At 31.9% G+C, this 12,859-nt stretch overlaps 1 protein-coding gene across 1 annotated transcript; it reads left to right on the forward strand.

The window, feature by feature from the left end:
• Positions 1 to 1,701: 1,701 nt before the first annotated feature.
• Positions 1,702 to 8,043, forward strand: LOC145638892 (uncharacterized). Its single transcript, XM_081689946.1, has 6 exons — positions 1,702 to 2,014; positions 3,514 to 3,713; positions 4,447 to 4,587; positions 4,810 to 4,890; positions 7,460 to 7,584; positions 7,662 to 8,043. Exons 1-6 carry the CDS (start codon positions 1,789 to 1,791, stop codon positions 7,708 to 7,710), a joined length of 822 nt encoding a protein of 273 aa, XP_081546072.1. The 5' UTR covers positions 1,702 to 1,788; the 3' UTR covers positions 7,711 to 8,043.
• Positions 8,044 to 12,859: the final 4,816 nt, after the last annotated feature.

A 12,859-nucleotide genomic window follows, 5' to 3' on the forward strand; every position in this document is an offset into this window, starting at 1 on the left:
TGACCTAAGCTTTAAGATGCCAAGTCATCAACATGGAGATTTTTCATTGGTGGAGTGACGACAATACTCTTTTTTTTTTTAGAGTAGGAATTGTATTTTGATTTTAATTAATGCCACTTTGGCAGATGCTAGGTAAGTGAGAGTGAGACCAAATTCGTTGGCCAACCAAATCCCATGACCAATTTCATACTTCCTAATTAACTAAAGTGGACTATTTATAATGCATTTAGCTAACTAATCAATAATAATCAATCAAACCAATTGGTTGTTGGTGTAGTGGTGATTGGGACTACACTTGGTAGGGAGGACCCGTGTTCGATCCCCCGCAACAACAATCGGGAGGGGACTGGAACCTAACCACCCAGAACTGATCCCCGAATCCGGATTAGCCCAAAGGGTGAACCGGATGGAACACCAAAAAAAAAAAATAATAATCAATCAAACTCAGTTGACTTCTCAAAAGTTTGATTCAACCTAAGTATTCTTTCTAGTTCAAAGACGAACATTGTTGGCAATTTCATTTCCTTAATAAACAATTAAAGTGTTATTTAGGATTATATATCATAATGTTTGTTTGAAATTCAAGATCTCTCTTACGTATATGGGTGTATTTAAAAATAGATATAGATATAAACTACACATATTATATTTTTTTAATTTTATTTCGGTGATTTTATGTAAATGTTTTAAAGGGTGATGGGAATATTAATTTTTTTTAAGTGTGAAAATGCATTAATGTGATGAAGAAGAATTTGAAGATATAAAATATTTTTAATGAACCTTAATTTCGTGAAAATATTTTATATATATCACTTGTACGAAATGAACTTTAAAGTGATTTGATAAACCTTAATTTACAATTACAACCTTATGAGGTTTTAATATGAATTCATTTTGATAGGTATGTCCATGCTCATTGATCACCATAATTCAAATTCAGACATCAAAACACATTTGTTACATTATATATATGTAGATTGTGATTCGCATAATATCTTATTATTCGGTAAATTCACTTCAAAAACTATGGAGTATTATTTTCTCACTAATATTAAACCTATAGTTATTTTAAACAGATTTGTTACACTATATATACGTAGATTGTGATTCGCATAATATCTTTTTATTTGGTAAATTCACTTCAAAAATTATGGAGTATTATTTTCTTACTAATATTAAACCTATAGTTATTTTAAAATCATTATAAGACTAGAATTGAATGTATGAAGCTATGAACACAAAACTAAGTGTTTCTTTATTATTTGTACATACATTACAAAGTAAAGAAATTACGAGATGTTCAAATCAAGAAATCTACTATATTTCCTCTTCCACAAAGATACATTAATACTGTATATATATATACTTTTTATATCCCTATAAATTATAGTAAATTTATTCGATGAGACGAAACGCTTAACTTCACAATTATAGTAATAAATTCAACCAAAGAATCTAAATTTGGCAAGATTAAAAAAGAAAAAAGTACTCTTTAACATAGAGTAATTTGTGGAAAAAGGAATGGAGTCCTTTGCTTGAAAAACTTTCCTAAAACAAAAAACATAAACTCAACCAATAAAAACAAGCCACCTAACTTTCTCTCTCCTTTGACTTTCTTCCCTAACCCCAAACTCTCACACCTATAAAATCAAATTTCCATTCTTTTCAACACCTAACAATAATAATCCCACAACTTTCTTTTTCTTTTCAATTCTCTAAACCCAAAAAAAAAAAAAAAAAAAAATTTAAAATTTAAAAATTAAAAATTAAAAAAAAAAAAAAAAAAAAATGAAGGGAGGAAAGAGAAGCCCAGTTCAGGCAGTGAATATATGGGTTCGGCGACAACCACCGAAGATGAAGGCGTTTCTTGCGGTGGTTGTCGGAATTGCAGCTTTAGTGTTTCTTCGAATGGTTGTTCAAGATCACGACAACCTCTTTGTTGCCGCCGAAGCTGTTCATGCCGTTGGTATTGCCGTCCTTATTTATAAACTCACCAAGGAAAAAACTTGCGCTGGTAATTTTTATCATTTATTTTTCAAATTTTAATTTTGGCAATTCTAGGGTTTTTTTTTTAAAAATTAATTTAATTGATTTTTCCTGATTTGATTCGATGGTTGATACTTAATTTTTTTTATTTGTGCATGTTTTGATCTGTGGGTTAAATATGAGCTTATATTTAATTTTTAATTTTTTATTATTTGGGGGTTGCATTTTTTTTTTTTTTTGAGTGTAATTTTATACTGTAGTTGGTGTTTTGACTGGTTTGATTAATTTGGTTTCTTAATTAGGAAATTTGAAAATTTTGGGGTTTAAAGGTTGAATTTTTATAATCAATTTTGAATTGTGTTTCTTAATTTTGTTTTGAGAAAGGCTGGATTTGTTGTTATGAATAGTTGATCTGTTTTCGAATTTATAGAATATTATCATTATTATGTATCTGAAGACTGAGGTTTTGATTTTTTGTTACACTAGTGTAAATTGTAGAGTTATATTTTTACACTATTAAAAGGTGAAACTAATTTGGGTGTTTTTGATCATTATAGACTCAAAGTTGTCATCTTTGCAAGGATGCTATGTAACCTTGGCTTGTCCTTGGTCGCATTGGTCTTATATTGTCTGAATTTCATTTTTAGGGTGCTTGATTTTTTGGTTTTTATTTAAAATTTCAATTGGATATTCTAATGTTTGTGCATGTTTTGATTTGCAGTTTTTGTTGATTGTTTATCTAGAAGATAAACTTGTATTGGATATTCAAATATTTGTGCATGTTTTGATCTGCAGTTTAATTTAAAATTTCTATTGGATATTCAATCAATTGGCCTGTCTAATTTTGTTTTTTTTTTATTGTATGTTCTTTTAATTTTGATAAATATTTTCATGATATGGTTGTATTTTGGGTGTATATAATTTTAAATATTACTCTCATTGAATAATTTTTTTATTTAAATATTGGATTAACAGAATTGTTTAGATTATGTTGTTTCATGGAGATATTTATTTTTAGCTAACTCTAATAAAATTCTGCAAATGAGACTACGGCATACAAAGTTCTAAACAATGCAGTGTAAATGTGATACCTTAATCATTAATTGCTAGTAGCCTAGTACCCTTTATTTCCGGATGCGAGTTTATATTTGTAGCTATCAATTGGGTGATAATCTGATGCTAGAAAGTGAAAAATAAAATGTATACCCAACATATTAATATAGATATGAATTTTGATTTTTTGATGATTTGCCTTGTGATTGCCCCTAGAATGAAGATAATGGATTCTTTGGGGTTGGTTTTGATCATTGAAGAGTGTAACATATTGTCTTTGTGAGGTTGTGTTGGTTGCATTGCTACTAATTTGATACAAACTTTTTATTCTTGTTTCTTCACCCCGACCTTCATGTACTCCGTACTACAACAATTGGTGCTCTTGATTTTAGAATGAATTATTAATTATGCAATATTATGTTATTTTTGTATGTCTGAGAGATTCTCATCATTGTTTGTGGCTCATTATCGCAGGACTTTCACTGAAATCTCAAGAACTTACAGCTATCTTTTTAGCTGTTAGGCTGTACTGTAGTTTTGTGATGGAATATGATATTCACACATTACTAGATACAGCTACGCTGGCAACAACTCTCTGGGTTATTTATATGATTCGATTTAGACTGAAGTCCACTTATATGGAAGAGAAAGACAACTTTGCAATCTATTATGTGGTAAGTCTGCCATTGCTGTTTTGCTAGTTAATAATGATAGAACTGTTTTCTTGTAACAATGAATGAGATTCATATAAAGTTTAATTTATATACATTTTCTGAAATTCCATCTAAAAATATTGTTGCTTACGTTTAGATCTAGCATTTTCTAGGGATTGGGGATAGTAATGATTGTTATCTCCAACAATTATATCCTCATGATCTGGTTTGTTGGAGATGAATAATGATGGATATGTTGAAAATGATATCTTGTAGTTTGTAACTGCATACTTGGAGTCAGGGATAATCCTAGGTTAAAATTGGGTTCTATCTTGATTGATACCAGGGGTATGATATTGCAAACTGAGCTATAGATTGGGGGAATCACTGTGAATGAAAGGGTTTTTTTAAATCGAAACTTCAATGAAATCAGGATTGCCTCTGTGTATAATAAAATAATTTTTTTGACTGGAAACAAATACAGTACAAGTTTTTGCTTAAAAGTTATTGTGATTTCATTATGTGTCATTTTGACTTTGTAAAAAGTTATTCATTACGCTGCCTCTTCCTGTTTTTCGTTGTTCTTTTTTTCTCTTTTCTTCTTCTTCTTATTTATTTATTTATTTTGCTGTGTGTGTGTGTTATAATCCAAATATGCAATGCCTTATATGCTCTATTATTTTTTCTCCTCTCTTTAAAATTGGAATTCTGCATTAAGTTATTGTGTCTGACTTGCATTTAATTATGGATGTAGGTTGTACCTTGTGCTGTATTGTCACTGCTTATTCATCCTACCACCGTCCATAACATTGTCAATAGGGTGAGCTGGGCATTTTGTGTCTACCTGGAGGCTGTTTCAGTGCTACCTCAGCTACGAGTCATGCAAAACACAAAGGTAGAAAATCAGTTCCTTTGGCTCTATGACTGCAACAGCATGCTTTATGTAGTTAATATCTTACTGTTTTGTATCATTTTATTTCTTGTTTGTTTGAATTGAGATGTAGTATTCTATAAAATTATGCAGAGTAATTTTTACTTGTGTTTTTTTTTTTTTATTTTATTTTTTTGAGATCATGTCATTTGATTGCTTCTCACTATTAGCATCTTTCCATTTCAGATCGTTGAGCCCTTCACAGCTCACTATGTTTTTGCTTTGGGGGTGGCGAGATTTTTAAGCTGCGCACATTGGGTTCTTCAGGTATGAGCCTACAAGATCTAGAGTTCATTTTGTCAGTTCATGGTGAACATATATGGTTTTTTAGTTTAGATCTAGAATTTTTACATCTTACTTTATTTTGAAACCTAATTCTTAATTTTTATCATTTACTTCCTCCATCTCATAGCACTTGCAAAATATTTGTTTTCACGATAACCAATGCATATTTTCAACCATTGAAATCTTAAATTTTTAATAAGTAAATTTTATATAAATAAAAAAATCTATATACCTATACTAAAATGAAGTCTTTTTTGGAGGGAATTTTCCTTTGTAAACTTCACCTTTTTTTTTTATAATATTTTTTTTGTGCAAAATCATTAATTTATCTATAAACTTCATTGTTTATTTATTTATGGTTGACTATTGACTTATATTTATATAGAGACTTCTAGATTTCAATTACTACTATGTATTAATTTTAAATCTCGGGCATTATCTTGTTATATATATTTTGAATATGTACAAAGAGGCAAATTTAATAAAATCCCGTATAATTATATTTTTCCTTGAATATAAACCATCATATACGTCTATAAGGTGGAAGTAGAGTATGTGAATAGTTTAAAAGTCAAAATATAGTGAGTTTTAAGAGATGAAGTATCTTGTTAACAACTAGTGAAATTTTTGATAACTACTGTAGTAATTTTAATAGCTACCACAACTGCATCAGCTAGTTTTGTGATTCAGGCCTTATATATGAGGTCTTATTCAACTGCGTTCTGTTTACCATACATTTATGAGGTGCCCTTGCCCATGGCTGTATGAGTGCAATGCAAGCTTCTTCTGTGGTTCTAGCCTTCTAGGTGAATGTTGCTCTAACCAAAGATCCTTACTGTCTAGATAAAATGCAATATTGCAATGTTCACAAGTCAAAGTTGACGCCAGACGCTGTGTTGCTTGTCTTGGAATTTACGTCCAAATAAGTAGAAAGTATCAAATGGGGAGCATTGTCTGAAAAGAGGGTCATGCTAAATCGCCAAAATGGTAGGAGGCGGAGATATGTAGGGTAAACCCACAGTAAGGCACTGCTCGTTTCACCTATCACAAGATAATTATCTGGTCTTATAAGACTGGGTAAAGTATAATATGTCTACATAAGTTCTCATAAGGCACTTAGCTTGATTCACCAATTAAAATTTGCTCAAATAGTTTCAAATTAGCTAGCTAGATAGATCTAATAAATTTAAGAATTTTCAGGGGACAGAACAGTCTAGTATGGAGGCTGAGAGAAGAGGCCGGAGGGGGAATGAGAAGAGTTAACTTGATAAGGACACGCCTTGATTCTATTAAATTACAAAGATTCAAAAATAGTAAAAGACAGTTTTTCTTTTTCTTAAGTTGGACACTTATTTGAGGTAAAACAAAGTCTACAATAGATAAGAAGGGAAGGGTAAAGAGATTGCAACCGTTACCACTTCAACACCAATATGTCTTCATGACTTGGAAATCACTAAACAAACTACTTTGATGACAAATTAAAGGGAAAATTTACTACTCTAGACTGTAGACTCAATTTTATGGGAATACAGAATCCCATTGCAATTTCCTGGTCTTTTTAAAAAAAAAAAATCAGATTCTCTTTTTCCTCTCATTAATCCTGATCCCGGGTGTGCTCTGAAAGAGGCAAAAAAGATCCACTGATTCAGATAAGCTACCTTGATGAGTTTGATCCTAAATTAATACATATTTTTGACCATGCTAGTAGCTTAAATAATTGCATACATTATTTTTATCTTTGGAATTATTAACTTGTGACCTTGAGCTGATTTAATTACTCTACTTTAGGTCCATATAGAAGTTTCGTGACTTAACTTGACCATGTTGAATAGAAATCTGATGTAGTTTTGAACCCAATAAAAAATTAGTACCTTAAAAAAAAAAAAAAAAAAGGAAAAGGATGCCCATTTTGTTTGTTGGAGTATCCAATATCATTTTCCTATCTCATTAATGGTAGGTTCTTGATTAAATTTGTTGATACAATATCATGAATTTTGATGTAAATTTATGGTGCCTGGCTTGGTGTTTCAATGTGCTATTGTTAGCATTTTTAGTTGATTAAAAGTTATCTCAATCTCTTTGTTCTTTCTTATGGATCTCATGGGAGCAGATTGATTACATGTCAAGTTTGTATCTTATAAGAATCTTAGGTAAAAGATTGCTGCTGTAGGTATTCCTCTCAGGAATGATCAGAATTCATCTTCTCTCTTTTTCTTTCACCAAGTATATTAAGTTTTTTTTTTTTTTTTTTTTTTTTTTTTTTTTTTTTTTTGGTACCCTTTATATTTTGGCAAGGATGGATACCAAATCCCTTTTGCTTATCCAGAATGTGAGTTATAAAGGATTGAGGCGGCAAGTTAAGTAAAATTTTTAGTTGATGGAAACACATACTCCCCTAATGTTTAGGGTGTCTAGAATATTAATTAATATATGTTTTTTCTTTTGTTCAAAATTGGATTTAAATGATTTATGCTTGGAATTTTCTATGCGTTGTGAATTATTTATTACATGTATTATCCTGCATGTTGATTTAATTATGCATATAATGCAGGTCTTAGATACCCATGGTCGCTTGCTAACAGCTCTAGGCTATGGTCTGTGGCCTTCAATGGTGCTGCTTTCTGAAGTCGTTCAAACTTTCATCTTAGCAGATTTCTGCTATTACTATGTGAAGAGGTAAGTTTTTGGCCAAATATCTGATAATTGACTACGATATTAACTAAACTTCATTAACATGTAAATATTGTGTGCAGCCTTGTTGGTGGACAGCTTGTGCTACGCCTTCCCTCAGGAGTTGTATAAATTGAAGTTTAGTTGTGCGAGATCAGAGTAGAAATACCCAAAGGCGTTAGTCAGGTGCTCTTTGTTAAATCCGCCTTTTTGGCACTGTGAATTTCCTGTACAAACAGCGTTGTCATTTCCAGCAAGTACTTGTGAATTACTGAGGAGGTCCTAACCATGGATTTATCTGTTCTGGGAAATACATCTCATATGAACTTTTGTACCGTGAATTAGCATTCAGTCTTGTGATGCTTTTAGTCTTAGAACTTTTTAGCTTACCTTCAATTGTCTCAAAGAATTTTCGTCTGGTTATCAATATGCTAACAATTTGAAAAATCCAATTTCCTGTTTTTATCATCTGGTTTTGTAGCAAAGAAATAGCTTTAGCTTCTAAAATCATACAATACCAATGCTGTATTTTGCAGATTTTGGTCTTAATTCATGGATGCTCTTGAGTCTTTACTAATCACTAAAAGATATAGTGAGCAAATTAAAAAACAGAGGAAGTATTTCGCATATTTTGATTTGTAAGGGGTAAAAATTTATCAAGGTAATGCGGTTACCTACTTACCTTAGATATTATAAGTAATTTTTAAATATACAAAGGCGAGTTACATACTAATCCGTATATATAATTATTTGTGCACTTGCTTTGCTTTATTTAAGAGTTTGCAATGTATAAGAGGCTGGATGAGGGGCCTAATTTGAACAAGTAAAGAGCAAAATCATATCAAATATCTGGCGAGAAATGCAAAGCTTAGAAGTCTAAAATGCATCTCGCGATGAAAGAGCAAGGGTTTAAAATTGTGTTTCTAGGGGTGTAAATAAGCTGAACGAGTTACCATATTGTTCATATTTAGGGCATTCAACATAATCAAGGCCCTAGCAATGAAAAATGCTTTAAAAGTTTTGTTATAGCATTGTTCATTTCGTAAAAAGCTACCGTTGGCATATTGAGTGGAGCCGATAAAATTTCTTGTCCAATGGCAATTAATTGAGCAGTAAGCTACTTGGGATTATTCGAGGAACTCCTCTTTGATGCTTAAGTAATGACAACAGTATTGTAGTTCTGTATTTGTGATATGATAGCGCGTACCTTGATGTGTAGTGGGGCTGTGAGAGTAATTGTAGATTTCTCGTGTGCATGGAGAAGGTGTGGTGCCCTTTGGCACAATGAGGGAGTCCCAAAAAATCTCCATATTGATGCCGACCTTAGCAGCAGGTGCTATTATGCGATGTCTAGTATTCCCTCCTGGGCTCCTGCTGTAGGTCAATATGACCCGTCTGTCTTAGGCACTTATCCTTGCGTGTGGCCGGTGTGGCCATTTGGTATGGCCTTGGTAGTCCCACACCTAGATGCCGATAAACCTCCTAGTATACGTATCCGTACAGATGGCAAATCGAGATTTAGATGCAATCACCAGTGTACAGGACTCCAGGCCCCAGAAAGGGAGGACTACTACTATAAGTACTAATCAAACTTTCAATATCTTCTGTTCAGATTCTACAATCTTCAATTGTTCATTACATTACTAACAGCCAATTGCATAAAAACAATAGGATATAAATATAATAACAAAAGCAAAGAAATCACAGTAGCTGTAATGAGAAATTCAATTATTAAAATTCTCTGAAGAATCATTTAGGCAAAATAAAACTGTAGCAAGTGAAAGGGCTACATTTAGGCAATCACTTTCGATGTTAAGTTTATGTTTGTGGATGTTTCCACTGATATTTCTGTAGGTCACATATCTATCATTGGCCACAGGAGCACCTGAAGCTTATCATCATCTGTATTAACCCCGAAACAGACCTGCCAACTGTCCGTCCTATAGCTGTACTCTCGACCAAAGCTCGATACTTTCAATCTTATGATTGATTAGGTTCACTTTAATTAGCAAGTACGTTTGCCATTCCGCTATTTGGGTGTGAAGCAATAATATCATACAAAGTTGTACTGTATATGAAATATATGAGATTTATTAGATTAGATTGTTTTAATCCATTTATAATCATGAAACTTTCTGAGAGTTTGGATTGATATGATATTTCTAATTATTGTTCTGATTCTTCTGTTTCTCTGAACTTGCACTACAAACTTGTAATAAACGCTTGAAGACGAGATTTTGCATGCATGTGTTTTGGATGGAGATTATAAATTTGTAAGGTTGAAGATATTAAGATTGTTTATGAGTTGAACATAGATTTGTTCTTTTGAGTTTACAGCTACTTTTGTGGTGTGGCCAGCTGACACACACCTAGTAACTCTTGATCGACAAGTAACCTTTGATCGAGTAATCGATACATATCGAGTAACCCCTGACCGATCGAGTAACCCTTGATCGAGTGAGTAACACCTATAACACTAACAAATTAACCCCATGATATGTGGCTAGCCACATATGAAAGTTTATGTTGAACTTAGAACTTTTTAGCGAGGAGTTTCCTTTTGTATGGATATGGAGTCACAAAAGCAATAAAATTATATACATAGACAAGATTTGATCTCAAGTTTCTCTCCCAAAAATTTTAACCAATTGAACTAGTATGAACCTAGTGCGTTCTAGTAAACTTACACACTTATGTCTTACTTTATTTCGAATACCCATCATTGTCCAAACAATGAAGCATCATTGATTTGTCGTGCACTATTAGCAATTGTTTATTGTACATATACTTATTTGACTAGATGGCCCTAAAGTTCTTTTATTAGATATGTTCCCAGTGTGGCAGTGTTGTTGAAGGTATTCCATAAAACAAGTTTATCAAGTATATTTCATATTTTGAATTATTGGTCCATTATATCATACAATTTGATCTATGTAAACTGGCCTATTGCCACTTTTTCTAGCAGATACATCACCCTGTGAGTTGTGAGGGGGCGGTATTTTTGGTGGTTTGATCTTGTACTTGACCTGCAAAGGATTGTTGAGCAGGGGTTTGATCAATGGCGCAATATGCATCCTCAAGGAGTAGGCGCGATTGGTGGTGTTGAAGGCCGGAGGGGAGCTAATCTCTTTGTTGGATCGTAGTGGTGACCATTGAAATAATATGTGTTTACAAGCCCTGCAACAAGACATAAAAACATCTTGTAACTTGACATAAGTTGATAAATGTTAGCTAGTTTATCAAACAGCCTCTTAAGTAAATGAAAATAAGCAGTCATGTAAGCAAAATCATTAAGATGAACAACGTTGAATTGATTTTAATGATAATTAGTCCTCGTATATTTTGTTACCGTTTTTTATAATATTCAAACTGTCTTTGAGTGGTAAATTTTGTGAGAGAATACTCTGTTGGAGAATGAAGATATATTGTGCCTTATTGTTACAATAATGATACGACAATCCTAACGCATAATTCATATTTGATAAGTTTAGTATAAGATAAGATGACTCCAATTCAAAACTAAAAAACCTAAATGTAATACTTCAATCAAATTTGCATAATTATTTCTAAGAGGTGGATTTATAACTTGATGAATTAAACGATATATGAGACTATTAGGATGGTCATGACGTTTAGGCCGGGTGTACTTATCTCTAAGTACAACAAACTTTATAATAGTCATGCACTCATACATGTTGATATTATCCGTGAAATAATGTAATCTTTTTAAGTGATATATATACGTACGTAATTAGAGATTGACATACTGAAAATAAAACAACACTGTAACCGTGTGATATACAAAAAAGTTAAGCCAAACTTTCAAAAAATTAAAATTGGAATTTATTTATTTAAATTTGCATTGGAGGTTGAGAAAGCAAGCAATAAAGACCACACAATAATAAATAGGAAGTAGGAAAGTTTATTAAGAGTGACTTTGGCTAAACAATTCATCAACATCAGGTGAAGGAGAGATACTAGTCACTTGAAAAATGTCTATTATAATTGGGGTACAATTGATATTGAATGAGCTGAAAACAGCTGGGGTGCCACACCCATTTTATGTGACATATTCCCTAACTCTATCACATACAGCTGTTCTAAAATGTCTTCTTTTGAACTAATTTCTACTCCTTTTTGTCCTTCATTAACTTGCCTCCCTAGTCTCTAGCTAAGTGACTAGTTCCTAGTCCTAGTTTTCATCCTTCCAAACATGTACGTCTCTCTCATTTCAATTGTTTCGTTGCATAATAAAAGACAAATACTATCTACTACATTACTATTAGAGTATTAGGAATTGATACTTGATAATCCTTATCATAATTTAGTTTATATGTATCCTTCTATATGAGGAATTTGATGAAAATAGTTAAGCAAATACTAGTTAGGGGTGACAATTGATAGAGTTGATCACGAGTTGAGTTGAGCTTGATGTATTGCATCAACCTGTTTGGAACTTTCCGAGACTTTAAAATCTTAGGGCCTGTTAACATTTACTGAATTGAGTTGAACTGAACTGAACTTATTGGAGCTGAACTGAACTGATTGGAGCTGAAAGCTGAAATGAATTGAGCTAAATTGAAGTGAATTGAACTGAAATGATTGGAGCTAAACTGAACTGAAATTAAGCTGAAGTGAACAGGCCCTTAGGTTCAATTCGAATCAAAAGGCTTCATCCATTATAGATAGTTAGAGTATATTTACAATTATATCGTGAAATAGTGCGCATAAGATATGTGTGTGAAAAATTATAGAAACTAATTTATCATCAAAAACGCCCCCTATATTCCCTTAACACCTTTGAATTACCCGTCACTTTGTCACAAATTACAAAAAAAGGTCATCCGTGTATGCACTATTCATAAATAATTGTACTTTTAATACAATCCCTTGTGAGAGAGTAAAAAAAAAAAAAAACTATGTAAATTGGATCGACGAGATAAAATAGTAAAATAATACGAAGTAGTGTGGATCCTTTCAAATGAGAAATTTAAATATTTTTAATACTCGTAACAGTTTGATTGCAACATACAATAATGCATAAGTTATACATAAAATATATGTAATTTTGTATTAATAAATATTATGAAAAGAAGAATATTTAAAAATGTAGATTAAGATTAAATGTTGTTAAATATCGCCTTCGAATATCACTAACGCCCGCAAAATAAATTAAAATTACGTATTTATCCTTATAATAACGATTATAAAAATAATTAATTTTACCTCAATAACGATCTTATGGACAACGCCGAAATACAAGAAACACAACCTTAGACGC

This window comes from Chenopodium album, chromosome 7, assembly GCF_948465745.1.
Source record: "Chenopodium album chromosome 7, dcCheAlbu1.1, whole genome shotgun sequence".
Taxonomy (NCBI): Eukaryota; Viridiplantae; Streptophyta; class Magnoliopsida; order Caryophyllales; family Amaranthaceae; genus Chenopodium; species Chenopodium album.

Bases quoted from the DNA above. Each gene is read 5' to 3' on its own strand.
- LOC145638892 (XM_081689946.1), top strand. From the start codon at position 1,789: ATGAAGGGAGGAAAGAGAAGCCCAGTTCAGGCAGTGAATATATGGGTT. The intron at 2,015-3,513 runs GTAATTTTTATC...TCATTATCGCAG, and splicing joins CAAGGAAAAAACTTGCGCTG to GACTTTCACTGAAATCTCAA. The intron at 4,588-4,809 runs GTAGAAAATCAG...TTTCCATTTCAG, and splicing joins GAGTCATGCAAAACACAAAG to ATCGTTGAGCCCTTCACAGC.